General features: G+C 35.9%; 2 protein-coding genes across 2 annotated transcripts in view; both read left to right on the top strand.

Moving 5' to 3' along the window:
• Positions 1–271: 271 nt before the first annotated feature.
• Positions 272–11861, top strand: LOC131927125 (uncharacterized). Its single transcript, XM_059282792.1, has 9 exons — positions 272–435; positions 2026–2134; positions 2697–2809; positions 3575–3674; positions 3905–4023; positions 5238–5355; positions 6619–6734; positions 8889–8960; positions 9902–11861. The coding sequence occupies exons 1-9, from the start codon at positions 390–392 to the stop codon at positions 10012–10014; spliced, it is 906 nt and encodes a 301-aa protein (XP_059138775.1). The 5' UTR covers positions 272–389; the 3' UTR covers positions 10015–11861.
• Positions 11862–14055: 2194 nt separating this feature from the next.
• The window catches only part of LOC131927126 (uncharacterized), a 19734-nt gene continuing 18364 nt past the window's right edge, over positions 14056–15425 (top strand). The window contains exon 1 of the mRNA XM_059282793.1: positions 14056–14213. Within this exon, the coding sequence (XP_059138776.1) occupies positions 14168–14213 (46 nt within the window). The 5' untranslated portion in view covers positions 14056–14167. The remainder of the gene's footprint in view (positions 14214–15425) is intronic.

Below are 15425 nucleotides of genomic sequence, written 5' to 3'. Positions count from 1 at the left end.
TTTACACCATGGCGTTTTTTTATAACATAATTTTCAAATTAAAGTGAATCAAAATTTCTAACATTTAAAAATTCGAAACGAAACTCTAAAAAAACAACCGAGTAGTGTTCTATTTTTAACCCCTTCACAAATCGACTACAAAAAAATGGTATTTGTATAAAATAACTAATCAGGACTTTATCATGGATGGTTTGAGTATCGAGTATCGATACCCATTGTTACCATTTCTACCAGCATCCTCCACGCGCCATCTTTTACCCAGTCACGCTAATGAGATGTGGAGTCGCTTCCCCTGCCTGGCCCAGCGAGATGTGTAGTAGCTTCCCTTGCCTTTACCAGCGCATAGCTTAGAAAGATTTCAGTGTGACAAGACCAGGCGAACAAAGAAAATGGATATCACTGTGCAGTTTCTCCTTAGTGCCTTCGTTATATTCGGTAAAATGTTTTTCTTATTTTATTAAAGGTTATGCTGTTAATTTTAAGATACACTACCTTTAAAAATAATTCTTTAACGTTATACCAAGTTGCCGCAAAAATGAAATTATATTGCCCATTTTCTACATTGAGACCACGCTTTATTACTTACTTTCAAGGTTGACACTGTCTAGATCTAAAAGCAAATTGCACTGGTGTCATCACAACCCTTACTTTTATATACGAATATATAGAAACGTTAATGGACAATTACTTTCGCGTCAATGTTTGTACTTTCACTTCAACTGTGAAAAACCCATTACTAAATATAGAGTTAATCGCACACATCGTTAACGTATTGTTCTTAATGTCTGTAAACAGCACACATCGAGTTAAATATTTATCGACATTAGCACATAACTGCCATAGCTTGCTTATGCAGACTGGTTACATTGTGCTGAGAAATTAATTAATCAGTGATTCTTTCATACATTTTTACGGGGGTGGGGGTGGGTGGGGGGGGGGGCGGTGGCGGTTATCAAAACTGTCGAGGCGGTGGGGGTGGGGGGTGGGAGGACACTGTTTGAAGTATATATTTTGTACATAACCTCTATTTCGTATGTGATTCGTGAAAGGGGTGGGGGGAAGCGGTACCCCCCAAAAGGTCGCCTGAAAGTTTGTGATCCTATCGCATACAATATGGTTCTGAAGTTTTAGCAACCAATGTTTTACTTGAGAATTTGGTTTCATTTTAGTTTAAATACAGTTTAAAGCTTTTAATTACTCACTTTAGAAATGTTTTATTTAAAAAGAAAAAAAAATGAAAAAGAAAAGTGTTTATAAAAGAAATTTAATTTAAAATCCCCAATAAAAAGTATTCATGTTGAACATTGTTTTCCAATGTTAGTGTTTATAGTTTTTTATCAGAAGTTCTCAATTAGCGATACCTTAATTGACTTAACTTTGAAATTATTTCTAACTAGCGTTTAACGGTTTATTGACACGAACGGCGGTATTAGAGAAAATGTTGCTTTGCTAAAATCGCTAACCTGCACATAAACGTTATTACGGCTCTAACCACATAATCGATAATGTTCTTAACTCTCTCTCTTCCTCTCTAGCTCTCTCTCCCTCTCTCCCTCTTCCCCCTCTCTCTCTCTTTCTCTCTCTCTCTCTCTCTCTCTCTATATATATATATATATATATATAAATATTATATATATATATATATATATATATATATAGGGGATATATATATATATATATATATATACAGAGAGAGAGCCTATAATATATATATATATATACACACACACACACACATATATATATATATATATATATATATATATATATATATTGGGCCTGACATTTTTTACCGCGCCTCTTTCTTTTACCTCCACCACTAATTATAACAGCAATCATAACCTGACCCCTTATTCATAGAGTTTAATCAATGAACACTTCACCAATCAAACACAGTTGGGTGGGTTTAAACAGTTAGAAAACGCCAGACGTACGTGTACAGTATAGCGCAACAAGGCGCTACTGAAACGTTATTAGCTATGTAGAAGTAAACACTAAGTTCCCTACACTTTCCTCTAACTCCAGGTGTGTTTAGTATGACGAAAGCGGCGTGTACTCTCGACGAATTTCAAGCCTGCACTAAAGACATGAATAAAGTTCAAGAAAACCTTGGAGACATACATTTAATGTGCAAGTAAGTAGTGTCAATGTTAGTAAACGACAACTTTATGTTTTTGACGTTTTGGTATTTAATACCACAGATTATTAACTTAATTGACTCAAAAAATGTAACGATAAGTATAAGACTTGCGATAGAGTTAAAGGGATAGGGATTTGGTTTGCGTTAGGGATAGGGATAGAGAAAAGATAGGAAAGTAAATGTTCTAGAAAAAATGAACTTTTTTAGCACTTGGTCAATTTCCCTGTTTTGTATTGTATAGAATTCAAAGAGAAAGAATAAAATACTATTTATTTTTCACTCAATAAAATCATTCTAATGCTTTAAGCATTTTATAAATTGGCGGGGTTCTCACGCAAAATAGGTATTGTCAAGAGGTAGGTAATTACCATGGGGGTAATTGATCTTTGTGTAATTAACGTGAGGAGTAATGTCCTCCCCCCTCCCCGACACAAACACACATACATATCTGCTAAAGCTTCATCCATTTATACCCTTCCCCAGTTCCCCCCCCCCCACACTTCCTTGATCAGGTCTCTTTCGTTAATTAGTAAATTCAAATTTTATTTCCCCCCAGATTTGCTAAAGAAGTCACAGACTGCTACACGGCGTTACTGCCCTCATGTAGTCAAGACATAAAGGACAAAATCGAAATGGGAATGGCACAAATGAAGATGATGCAGGCGAACTGTAAGTAAAAGTAAGGTTTCCCTTTCAAACCTGAAGGTCTATGGAGCAAGTGAAGTTGAATTCACTTGTTTCTGTGACCTCGGCATATGAAGAGATAGTGTGGTCAGCACTATGTCCAGCCGCCTTTACTCTCCTTAACATGAGTTAGGTATCCATCAGAGTTGGGTGGACTCAGAGACGGTCTACTGACTTGAACCCGGATTCGAACTCGAGACTTAAGGGTTAGCAGTCCAGCTCTCTACCGCTAGACCACTCCGTCCCATGCCAACTGTAAGTACTAACAAAAAAAACAGGTGGTGGCGTCGATGACTTTATATTTCAAATGTACATCGTATAACTTGGTGGTTATTCGCAATAAGTGCTCACTGACTCAGAGGCGGAGGGAGGGCGGGAGGGGGGTGCGGACCGGGTGACACCATTTAGGTGGGGTGATACCAAGGAAAAAAAATCATATACACATAAATGTACGTGTATGTGGCTTATATTTAAACTATAGGCCTATGTAGGCCGACACAAACACTACACACACACACACACACACACACACACATATACATATATATATATATATATATATATATATATATATATATATATATATATATATATATATATATATATGTATGTATGTATATAAATATATATATACTTTGTTCCTTGTGGGGGGGGGGGTGATAACAAGAAGTGCCACACCGGGTGACACCCGACTTAGCGACGCCACTGCATTCACTATAACGTTTAAACCTACACATGTTTGGACCACAGGCCAGGCTGGTGATTCAGACTGCAACATCATGAAATGTATGGGCATAATGGGCAGCCTACCACAGCAACAGCAAAGCGGCCCCACCCAAGAAACTTGCAGGTAAAATGGATTTTTTAAAAATATAATTGTTGAACATTATACGTAATATTATAAAATATACTACTTTATATTATATGCTTTTAGTTTCTTTAACTTTAAAACAATTAACATTTGTGATTATTTAAATTTATAACAAAATATTTTAAATTTAAAATAATTTAAAAAAAAAAGCATGAAAAAAATTCAGTGTTTAAAAAACTTGCAATGAAATCTGATTAAACTATTCGTAGGATAGCCAAACAAGCTAGCGAATGTTTCGCGGAACAAAAAGTAAAATGTGAAGGTAATGTAGAGGCTAAAGCACAAATTGAACTCGCGGCGTTTGGTGTCGCACAGATGAGTTCTGCTTGTGAGTATGTTTTTTTTTCTTTTTTTTTTTTTGGTGAGTATGTTTTTTTTTCTTGTTTTTTTTTTGTATGTTTTTTTTTTTGTATTTTTTTTCCGCATTATTGATTTGCAGACGGTACATTTGCTATTTAAAAAAAAAAATTAGCTGCTGTAACACAAAACTGTTTCATTCGTGGGTATTAATAGACTTGGTGCCAGTGTTTCATCCATACTATTTTCTCCGTGGGTGGGGGGGGGGGGCACTTGAAATTTTCGGGGGGGGGGGCGGTCAACAGTTTTCGGGGGAGCAGACACTAGTAAAAGTGTATGAATACTATATAAAATCCATCTCGTTCGGGGGGGGGGGGGGGGGGGGGAGGGCGGTAGACTTTCTTGGGGGGGAGGGGGGCTGCCTGAAAGAAACTCTGCTTGGTGAATGTATGTAATAAAGAGTTACCTTCGCACCTTTAAACGCCAGGTAGCTTTCAAGTTTCCCTGCTTCATAGAGTCCCCAGCTGTACCGAACAAGCAAAAAGTTAGAAGCGCTAAGACCATCCAACTTTAATAACATACACGCAAACATATCATACAAGCAGCGCCGGCGCCAGGTTATTTAGCGCCCTAGGTAAAACTTATTAAAAGCCCCCCCCCCCCTCAGAGCCGTGGTTTGGGGATGGCGTCACAGTCGCCGACACAATGGGGGTGCCAAACATTGTAGTTAATAATATAAAAAGCTCGTTATCGATTTATATACAGTTGAAATAAAGAATGTTGACTGCTACTTGACATTATGGACTTATTTAATGGTTTTCTACGTAAAATGCGTGACACCTAAATAAAAAGGCAAAGTGACTGGAACCCCCCCCCCCCCCACCTTTCCAAATAAGAGATGTCGAGGGGGGGGGGGTGCGCATTTTCAGCAGAAAAACTATACGTAGGCCTAATTTGAAGATGGGGGAACAAAATTGATAGTACGTCCTGGACAGCGAAATAGATTGCTACGCCTTTTAAACTTTACCCTGTATATTGTTTATATATTAATATAATGTAATCAAACTTATTAATTATTAGGTACCTTTTAATAATGTCGATTACCCATTTTTGCGCCCCCCCCCCCCTACTGATAGCGCCCAATGCGACCGCCTAGTTCGCCTTATAGATAGCACCAGCCCTGTATAGAAGGGTATTTAAGTATTATCATAGTAACTTTACTATTGCACTGACCTCTTTGAAAAGGTCAATCAGACAAGCCCAACCCATGCGATACGGCCAAGTTCCAAGCCTGCACCAACAATACCCAGCTTTCTGGCATGGGACAGAGTGAGGACAAGACTAAGAATGTGGAAGTTTGCAAGTAAGTTAACGCGAATTAAAATATCAACATTTTATTTTCATACCTTTTAGAGATCTATGTAGGTTAGTATTCTCGGTGTGATTTTGTTAGAAGCATTTCCCAAACGAGGGGAGAAGAGTAAAATGTTAACAAACTTATAAACAAGTAATTAAAAAAAGTCTAGTGACAATTTTAGCGCAATTTCCTTGTGTTATCTAAAAATAGCTCTGTCGTAGCGTAAATCAAGAGCAGGGTTAGTAAAACCATTGGTTAGTTATTAAAACGTTTTTTATTAATTTTTTTTCAGTATTTTACATGTTTTGTTTACAATAGAGTAACATTGGTTAAAATACATGTTTTATTTACAATAGAGTAACATGACTAAAAACCATTGCGCGCCCGGCTACCGAGCGTGACGTCGCAGCCATTGAACGTGATGGCGCAGCTATTGAACGTGATGACGCGTGTGGTGTGGTTGCATAAAATGCCTACTAATTCGGTCCAAATTTTAATTAATTAAAAAAAAAAATTTGTGACCGAACGAAAGGATATTTTTGAAAACTTTCTTCGGCAATATTGTTCTAAATTATGGCAGGAATCGATTGGTACATGTTTCAAGTCGCTAAGTGGTCTGGTTGCCGAGATATGGGCCAAAACTGCTTTTTTTCGAGTTTTTTTGGCTTTTCCGGGAAATCCATGAAAGAAATCCGGAATTTGTATGGCCTATGTTCATCCTCGTAACTTGCTTAACATAATTGCTTTTGGAACTAGTCATCGATATTGCTTCGTTGAGGAGGAGATACGACTTAAAGCTGCGGACACACATACATCCATCTATCCATCCATCCATCCATTCATTCATACATTCATACATCCAGAAATGACGGGTTAATAAACGCAATTCTCCAGAATGGAAATTGCGCTAAAAATGGAAGAAGTTTATTGTTAATTTTTGAAAATGTGCAAAGTATACTAAGTGTTGAACTTTAAAAAGTATGAATGTTGTTAGATAAGTAAATTACAAATTAGTACAATGTGTTTTTTTTCTTTTACAAGCATATATCGAACAGTGTTTCTTCCAGACTTTTTTCTCCTGGGGAGGGGGGGGGGAGCACCTTATATTTTCGGGGGGCGGACATAATTTTCCGGGGGGGGGGGGGGGGACGAACACTGATAAAAGTATGTTTTCTACATCAATTCAATTTCGTTCGGGGGGGGGGGGCGGTAGAAACTCTTATATCTAACTTTATTCTGATTATATCATGCTACGTCCTTTAATCCTAGGTCACTAATGACGGCTGTTGAGTGTATAAAAGATGCTGTTGGTGATTGTAAAATGCCAGCTCTTCAAACTATGGTCAACCAGACACTCTCGCAAATGGCAGTGCATCAGGCGGCATGTAAGATACACACATATGCACATACAAAAACAAACGCACATAAAGATTTAATTTATTTAACCATTCAGATTTAATCATCTGTATCGATTGTTTATATGTTTCTAACTTCTGTTATATCCGGTACTTGCATGTATGTTGCAGGAAAATAGGGCTGGTAAGTAGGTCACCAACCAGTTCTATGGTTCATCCAGGTTTTATTGAGCCGTAGAACTGGTTGGTGACCTACTTACCAGCCCTATTGTTCTTGACGAAGTTTGTTGTTCGCTATTATTATAACGGAAAAATTAAAACCATCTCAATGATTCGGATTAAAGTGACCGAAAACTGACCTAGGCTGACCGCGGCTTTATATATTCTTTAAAAAAATGCTTTGATTAACCACTTGCCGATGCCACAAAAACTTGATATCTGGTATGAAGATAGATCTAGTGTCTAATTTAATTATTTTTTTTTTTTTGCCATTCTCATAAACACTATTAGTTCTATGTAAAAGAAAATGAAAAAAAATAATTTAAAAATATTTCTACATAAGTATCTATTAAAACAAAGTGGGGTTAGTTTGGTTCCTCACACAATAAATTGGATCGGGTGTGAAAATTAATTTAAATAAACCGGGAGAGATCTCCCCTAAACTTTCTCGAATATTCTTATATAAAACAACAGGGGATGGGAACTCGGGCTATAGACATGATTTTTAATCCATTTTAAATACTTAAAGTTTTAAAAATAGAATAAAATCTCGTAGACAAAAGAATTGCACACCAAGTGAACGCCAAATAAAAAAGTGCATAATAGTGCGTAATATTATTAGTACTTTAAAAATGTACATTAGTTTTTTGAGAAATCGAAAGTAGCGTAAATTACTACTTCCGGTCAACGGAAATTACTCAAAATGTAACAGAAGGTAGAAAATTAGATCTTTTACTCACATGTGAAACTTCATTTATCTATCTGAAATAGTACTCAAGTTATAGGCTTTTGAAAAATTCAAAGTAGAAAAAGTACCACTTCCGGTTATTGGAAATTGCTCAAACGTTGATACGGATCTACGATTTTGATAAAATACTTATATATGAAATTTCATCAATCTAGCTGTAACAGTACCCAAGTAATCGTGTTTACACACAGACACACACACAGACACACACACAGACACACAGACATACGGACAGAATTGCAAAGCCCAGTTTTTCAGACTGGATTACGCATAAAACCTTTTAATTTTGATACATCTGGATTGATAATTTTTGCCCGATTAAAATAAGTCCTCTATACTTCGGATGTGAAGAAGGACTGAGGTGTAATACGGTGAAAATTGTTAAAATTTCAAGTGATTTTTGTGCACGATTACAATACTTTCTCTATACTTCGTATATACGAGAAAGTAAAAAGTGACATATAATTAATATGTTTATGATTTGTGTAAACAATACCTATAAGTCACTGACGAGCTTTACGTTCATTTGTGTGCAATGGTGTGCCTTGCAAAAGCTATATTAAAACTGCATTTGAATAGATAAAGAGGTTATAATATAACCTGTGAAAATTTATAAATAATGAATACATTGATTGCTAGATCTTCTTGCCTTTTCGCGTAGTAAAAAATTAAAATGCACGTCTACTAAACATATTTTTATTTATTTTGATTTTGGTTTACTTTAACCTTTAGCCTAAACCTAAACTTAATCGAACTGTGATATTGGTTCATAGCAGGTGATGTGTAGGTTAATATTTAGAATCACGTGCTGTAGCTAATTTTGAGCGTAGCATTATGTAATGTTCTTTTTATTAAAACATTTTGTAGAAAAACATACATACCTACGCTAAAACTTACATTTGGGTATGACAAAAAATGGCTGGAGCAAATCCTAGCCGATAACGGCTAGTTAAAGATAAAAATGTTTTGTTGTGGTATCGATTGTTTACATGTTGTTTTCCACGCCCCCCCCCCCCCCCCCTCAACTTTTCTGTATCAACAAATTAGAAATAGCTAATGTCGGTTTCTCTACTTTTTCTGCATCAACAAACTACTTTCAATCTCAACATTTTCTGGAGTATTAAAGACTAGAAAGAGCTAATCACAGTTTCTGTACTTTTTCCCTAACAAATTCATAATGTTAAAAAAAATTAGTAGAAATTTGTAATTTTCTACAGGCAAAACAATGATCGAGGAACATGAAAAACAGAACCAAAGAAAAAAAGGTGAAATGAACAAACATACAACTGGTAAGTACAAGTACAACTAATATTAAAGTAACATTAAGCCATTATAATTTAGGATAACTGTTACAATACTGAGAATAACATTATTAATTAACATGTTTTAAAACACACAAAAATACAGAAACACAGACCCTATCGTATGTTTGTTTGTGTGTGTGTGTGTGTGTGAAGGGTTTAAGGATAAACGTATGATTTTGGTCAGGATCGGGGTTTAGGGATTGGGAGATAGCTATGGAGAAAGTCAGGGTTAGGTGTTGGTATGCTACAGAGGCGTAGCGACGGGGGGGGGGGGGGTGCATATGTCCCCGGGCGCCGACCCTAGAATAAGCTCATTTTAGCTGCTATTTTGAATTATAAATACAAAAAATATATGGGGTGGGGATGGGGGCGACAAATTGAAAGTTTGTCCCCGGGCGCCGGGAGGGGTCGCTAAGCCTCTGGTAAGCTATGTATTGTACAGTGGGGTAACTACACAGGGTGGTAATTTGAGAGGAGGTAACTGATCTGGCTGACCGGCTGGGGTAGGGTTAGGTACGTCATGAATCCAGGTAAAGCATATCACATTTCGGTTGTGATTTAGGCTTAACTTTAATTATCTGATCACATATCAAATTCATTAGACTTTAGGTTAGGTTTTAATATTATTAGCGATTCTGTACAATTCTGGTGGCTTTTATGCTCGTAGAGTAGGTTGTTTATACATATATATATATATATATATATATATATATATATATATATATATATATATATATATATATATATATATATATATATATATATATATATATATATATATATATATATATATATATATATATATATATACTTTTTAAAAAATTACCACTCTCCGTAATGGAAAACCGGCATACGCCACTAATATACATCATATATGTATGCCTTTTTTAGCCATTGTTATAATTTTAATAATTATGTTTTCACAGAACAAACCTTTTCCATAGACGATGGTGAAAATGGCGTCGGGCAAATACGCCAGACTCCTTTCTTGATTGTGACGTCAGCCATCGCACTGTCGCTGCGTGCCATGTTTAATTAATTAATGTTTAAGTTTTGTTCATGTTTTAGCTTTTTAAAAAATTATTTATTAAATGGCCTGTTGATTATTTTCTTTTTTTTTAAACATAAAGAGCAATATTTTAAAGTAATTTTCAAATGTCAGGTTTTTTAAATAAAAAGTGCGCTCATCTTTTTAAGATTTAGCAAAAGTCAGCTATATTATTTTTATTACGGTTGGTGTAATTTAGATTACATACGAGTTTTTAAAATGTTTTAACATGCCTTATTTTTTACTCATAAAGTGCTCTTTTTATTTGAGTTTAATTTCCTTGATATAAGTATAGTGCAGCTGATTATGATACATGGATAATTTCTGATATCATTCAAGGATATTAATATCAGGATGATTGGATCAACATCGATTCTATTCAAGACATTTTACTGATATGATACGGAAATAATTATGTACGATACAGCAACAAACATATGATTTTAAATAATTTAAGGAAAAATTATTCTGGGACTAGTTCTAATATGGTAATTTCCAATGCAAATAGATGCAACTGTTTTCATTATTCTTAATGGACAATCGGATGAGATCAATTAACAAGGCCAACAAAATTGATCAAAAGCTTCAGTATTGATGATACTGATTGACATGTCCTGTATATAATGGATATGTTTGGTTTATACAAATAAAGACTGTATTCGAACAAGAAAACAACACGTGATGAAATAACGAAATATTTCCCTTTTAAAACACGTATCTTGAAATTTCTTTTAATTGTACCAACAAACAGATATTAATTGAATTTATTAACTTAAAAAAATATTTATTCTGTATTTTATTATTCGATTCCTCACAAGATAGGCCTACTGTGTAATGTATAGTTGTTGTTATCACATTTACATAGATGAAAGCCTCACATCTGTAGCTTCTACTCACTGGTCTAGCTTTTTAGGCTTGTGAATTTCATCGATGTTTGTTTAAAGAACCAAATACACACATTCACTATAGCACTTGAGTGGGCTGCAAACGCAAGATATACAAAAAAAACAACACCTTGTATTTCTCTCAATTTTATTGTAGACAATTCTGTGAAAATACTGTTCAACATAAGTCTATAAAACAATAATCTTAAACAAGATGCTATGTAATATTCGGGGATAGTGTTCCTCTCACAGAAGTGTAATCTAATGTGTCTTTGATGGCAAGAAATGAAAGAAATGAAGCTGATAAAAGAATAGCTACTCCTATTTGTAAATGCCTACGTAAAATTGCTGTTTTAATTTACTTTTTTACGACTAGTAGTTTCTTTACCTACCGTACATATTCTAAGATTACCGTTTAATGGTGCGATGCATTTACATTTTCATCAAGTGTCCTAGTTATCATCAGCAAACAAAGAGAGCACGAAGGCTTAAATAAACGTTGACCGTGGAACGATAAGCAAAACTCTCTAGTTCTTAACATTTTTCTAATGCTTGGTGTTGTTACGTCATTAAACATGCTCAATGTATGTGTATGTGTAGTGTCATTAATATTAAATACATATTTGGGTGTTTATTGTTCGCCAATTTGTTTTTTAAATCATATTTTAATCAACGGTTCAAGATAAAATATTTCTAATTGGCAACTGGTGTAATAAAAATATGTCTAACAGTTCAATTTTTGTGTAGTGGTTTTGTTGCCGTTTTTGTTGCAATCTCAGAATTGCAATATCAGTATCAATGTGTGACTCTGATGCTTATTCGCTGATGTGTCTCTCTATGTGATTGTTAGCAATTAATAGTATTTGTATTTATTTTAGTAAGTTTTAAAAATTTAGACATTTAAATAAAACGTTTCCCCCTTTTGGAATACTTTTTACGGTTATTTTAAACTATGCAGTTTTATAAATATGTTTGTTTTATCAGTATGAATAAAATTTATAAAACGTCAAGTTTTGATATTGTTTAATATTCTTTCTATATACATCTACCTCTACCTCTACATCCACCTCTACATCTACATCTACATCTACCTTTATCTATCTCTATCTATCTTTATCTCTGCATCTATAATTATCCCTATATATATATATCTAGAGGGCTATGGCTATGGCTATGGCTATGGCTATGGCTATGGCTATGGCTATGGCTATGGCTATGGCTATGGCTATGGCTATGGCTATGGCTATGGCTATGGCTATGGCTATGGCTATGGCTATGGCTATGGCTATGGCTATGGCTATGGCTATGGCTATGGCTATGGCTATGGCTATGGCTATGGCTATGGCTATGGCTATGGCTATGGCTATGGCTATGGCTATGGCTATGGCTATGGCTATGGCTATGGCTATGGCTATGGCTTTGGCTATGGCTATGGCTATGGCTATGGCTATGGCTATGGCTATGGCTATGTCCATGCAATTGACCATGCTGTTTCCCATATATATATATATATATATATATATATATGTATATATATATACATATATATATGTATATATATATATGTATATTATATATATATATATATATATGTATATGTATATGTATATATATATGTGTGTGTGTATGTGTGTGTGTGTGTCTGTGTCTGTGTCTGTGTTGGATTACCTACATTTCGTATGGTATACGCATGTTTAAAATGTATATAGGTTAAACATTGTTGTTAATGCATACATTTATTTAACAAAATTACCAAATAGGTTTTAGTTAGCTACATTGTTACGAAAATACGGAAATAAAACACGCAAAACTAGGCCAAACCACCAGCACATATTACCGCCCCTACAACGGCTTGTCCAGTCGGATTACTTCCCCTATCGAGTTACTCCCTTTGAACAAGATTTGGCAAGTATCGCCATAAAGATCTACACAAAAGGTAACATCTTATTAACGTCTGGTTACGTTACCCGTGATACGTCATAATATTCTCACATTCAAGGTTACGTGTGGAAAGGTAGGGAGGGGTAGTTGATAATGAGGATTGGGGGTTGGGAGGGCAAGCGGATAGACAAGGGTTATATTTGTTTTTTGGAGGATGAAAGGAGGAGGTTATAGGAGAAAGACAACGGTTATAGTTATATATAGAAGCGAACATGTTTCAGTGTGGATGAAGGGGGGGGGGGGGGTTGGAGGTTGTATGATGAAGGGGGGATGAAGAAGGGGGGGGGGGTAGGGGTAGACAGAATATTAGTAGACATGAAGTACTGAAAGAATTCCAGGACCAACAACTCCACTGGTCAATGTTTTAGTCCGACAAAGTAACGGGCCGTGAGTTGAACACAAAACCATTCAGCATAAATGCCCGTGTGCTTGGATTTTTTGGCCTTGGCAGAGGCTGGCATTTGGGAGGGTGAGCTAAAGGAGGAAGGGGGGGGGGGGGGTTAGAGCACAGGTGCTGGGTAAAGTGGAGGTGGGGGTGGGGGAGACGTGTGCGCGGTCTGGATTTTACCGGCTTGCTGGGCGTGGTGCCAGATAGTAGCGAACACAATTTTTGGACGGTTGACCTCATTTCTGTATCGACTGCCGGGCTGCGGAATCTGGTAAAAAATGGTGGATGTTGTGGGGGCTAGAATAGAGGGAGGGGGAGGATGTTATTGGTTAGCCGTACCCACATTACTTTTAGCGTGGAAACAAGATTATTTAATAAAAATACTTTTTTACTTAACAAAATTAGAAAGCGTTATTTATTAACAATACAAAACAACTTCTAGAACAAATTATGCATTGAAAAGATTTTATTTTCACAACAATTTTGGACAAAACACGAATTATAAAATCAATCTTTTATTTTTATACACCATGGCGTTATTTTATAACAAAATCTTCAAACTAAAGTGAATCAAAATTTCACACTCTTAAAAATTTGAAACGAAACGTTGAAAAAAAATCTACCGAATAGTGTCATATTTCTAACCCCTTCCCAAATCTACAGCAAAAATGCTATTTAAAAAAAATGCTAATCAGGAATTCGTCATGGATGGTTTGAGTATCGATACTAACAACCCACTCCTACCATTTTTACCATCCTCCTACACGCGCCATCTTTCACCCCTTTGCACGCATCAGCCGACGAGAGGCTCGCTAACGAGATGTGGAGTCGCTTCCCTTGCCAGGACCGGCGAGATGTGTAGTTGCTTCCCCTGAGTTGATCAGCGCATAGCTTAAAAAGATTTCAGAGTGGGACAGACCAGACAAAGAAAATGGATATAACTTTTCAGTGTTTCCTTAGTGCCTTCGTTATATTAGGTAAAAAAATATTACTAACTAATTTTTCAAGCTTTAAAATGTAATATTCACACTTTTAAACATGCTTATTCTAAAACGTTAATCAAGTAACTTCAAATATTAAACTACATAGCTTTAATTCCATGTAAAATAACATTTTATCGGTGTTTTTTTTTTTGTCACGGTTGAGCGAGTACCTTGTAGCTCATAATAGTGATCGAGTGAATGAGTGACTGATTACTTAATTTGAGTTTTTTGCATAATTACCCGGGACTTTTTTGCACTAGCCCTTGTCCAGTGTCGGCGCCAAGTTATTTAGCGCCCTTGGCAAAACTTAATAAAACGCCCTATTTCACACAAATTATTTACAAAAATATGTTTAAGAAAACAATAAATTTAAGGTTACATATGAAATGTAATAACTTTTGCATCTTCCTCGCCAAAGTTTCTACGAATTCCTTCGATTCCAGTGTCGAAGCTTAATCACATTCTATTGAAATTGTTGTTTTATGTAAGTAACGAGTGGCTTAAGTAGAACTCACCCCCCCCCCTCCCCAGTCTCCACAATTACTAAATAAAATAAGATCACCATCTGAAATGTTGGAAATTAAAAGATTTATATTACGTACAGAAATCTCAATATATTATCAGAGGCGTAGCAAATGGAGGGTGGGTGGGGCGGTCGCCCCGGGCGCCGAGCCAAGGGTGTCGCCAAACGTAGTAGATACTAATATAAAAATGCTCACTACTGAATTATGTAAGTCGATGAAAAGAATATAGACTGCCACTTAGTATTACGGACTTGTTTAATTGTTTTCTACGTCAATTGTATGACACCAAATAAAAAGGCAGAAAAATAAACTGGTAAAAAGGGTCCGAACGTACCTAATGAGGGGTGGGGGCGCATTTTCACCAACGCGAAAAACTATATATAAAAGCCTAATATTTTTATTGGGGTTGGGGGGGGGGGGGGAGCACAAAAATAATAGTTCGCCCTGGGCTCCGAAATTGATCTTTACGCCCTGTCTATAGTTTATAAAATTTAATCAATGTTATTAATTATTAGGTACTTTTTAATAATGGCGGTTACACATTTTTGCGCCCCCCCCCCCTCCCTATGGATAACTTAATTTGCCTTTTAGATAGCGACGGCGCTTGCTCTTGCATATTAAAGCGTGCAATCATAAAACAAGAAAGAAACGTCAGCTGTAGACACTTAGGCGCTTTCATGTC

Source organism: Physella acuta, unplaced genomic scaffold (assembly GCF_028476545.2).
Source record: "Physella acuta isolate Inbredline_101_S28 unplaced genomic scaffold, ASM2847654v3 ptg001375l, whole genome shotgun sequence".
Classification (NCBI taxonomy): domain Eukaryota; kingdom Metazoa; phylum Mollusca; class Gastropoda; family Physidae; genus Physella; species Physella acuta.
Note: the sequence above shows the minus strand (reverse complement) of the source record. Positions and strands in the feature narration are given on the sequence as shown.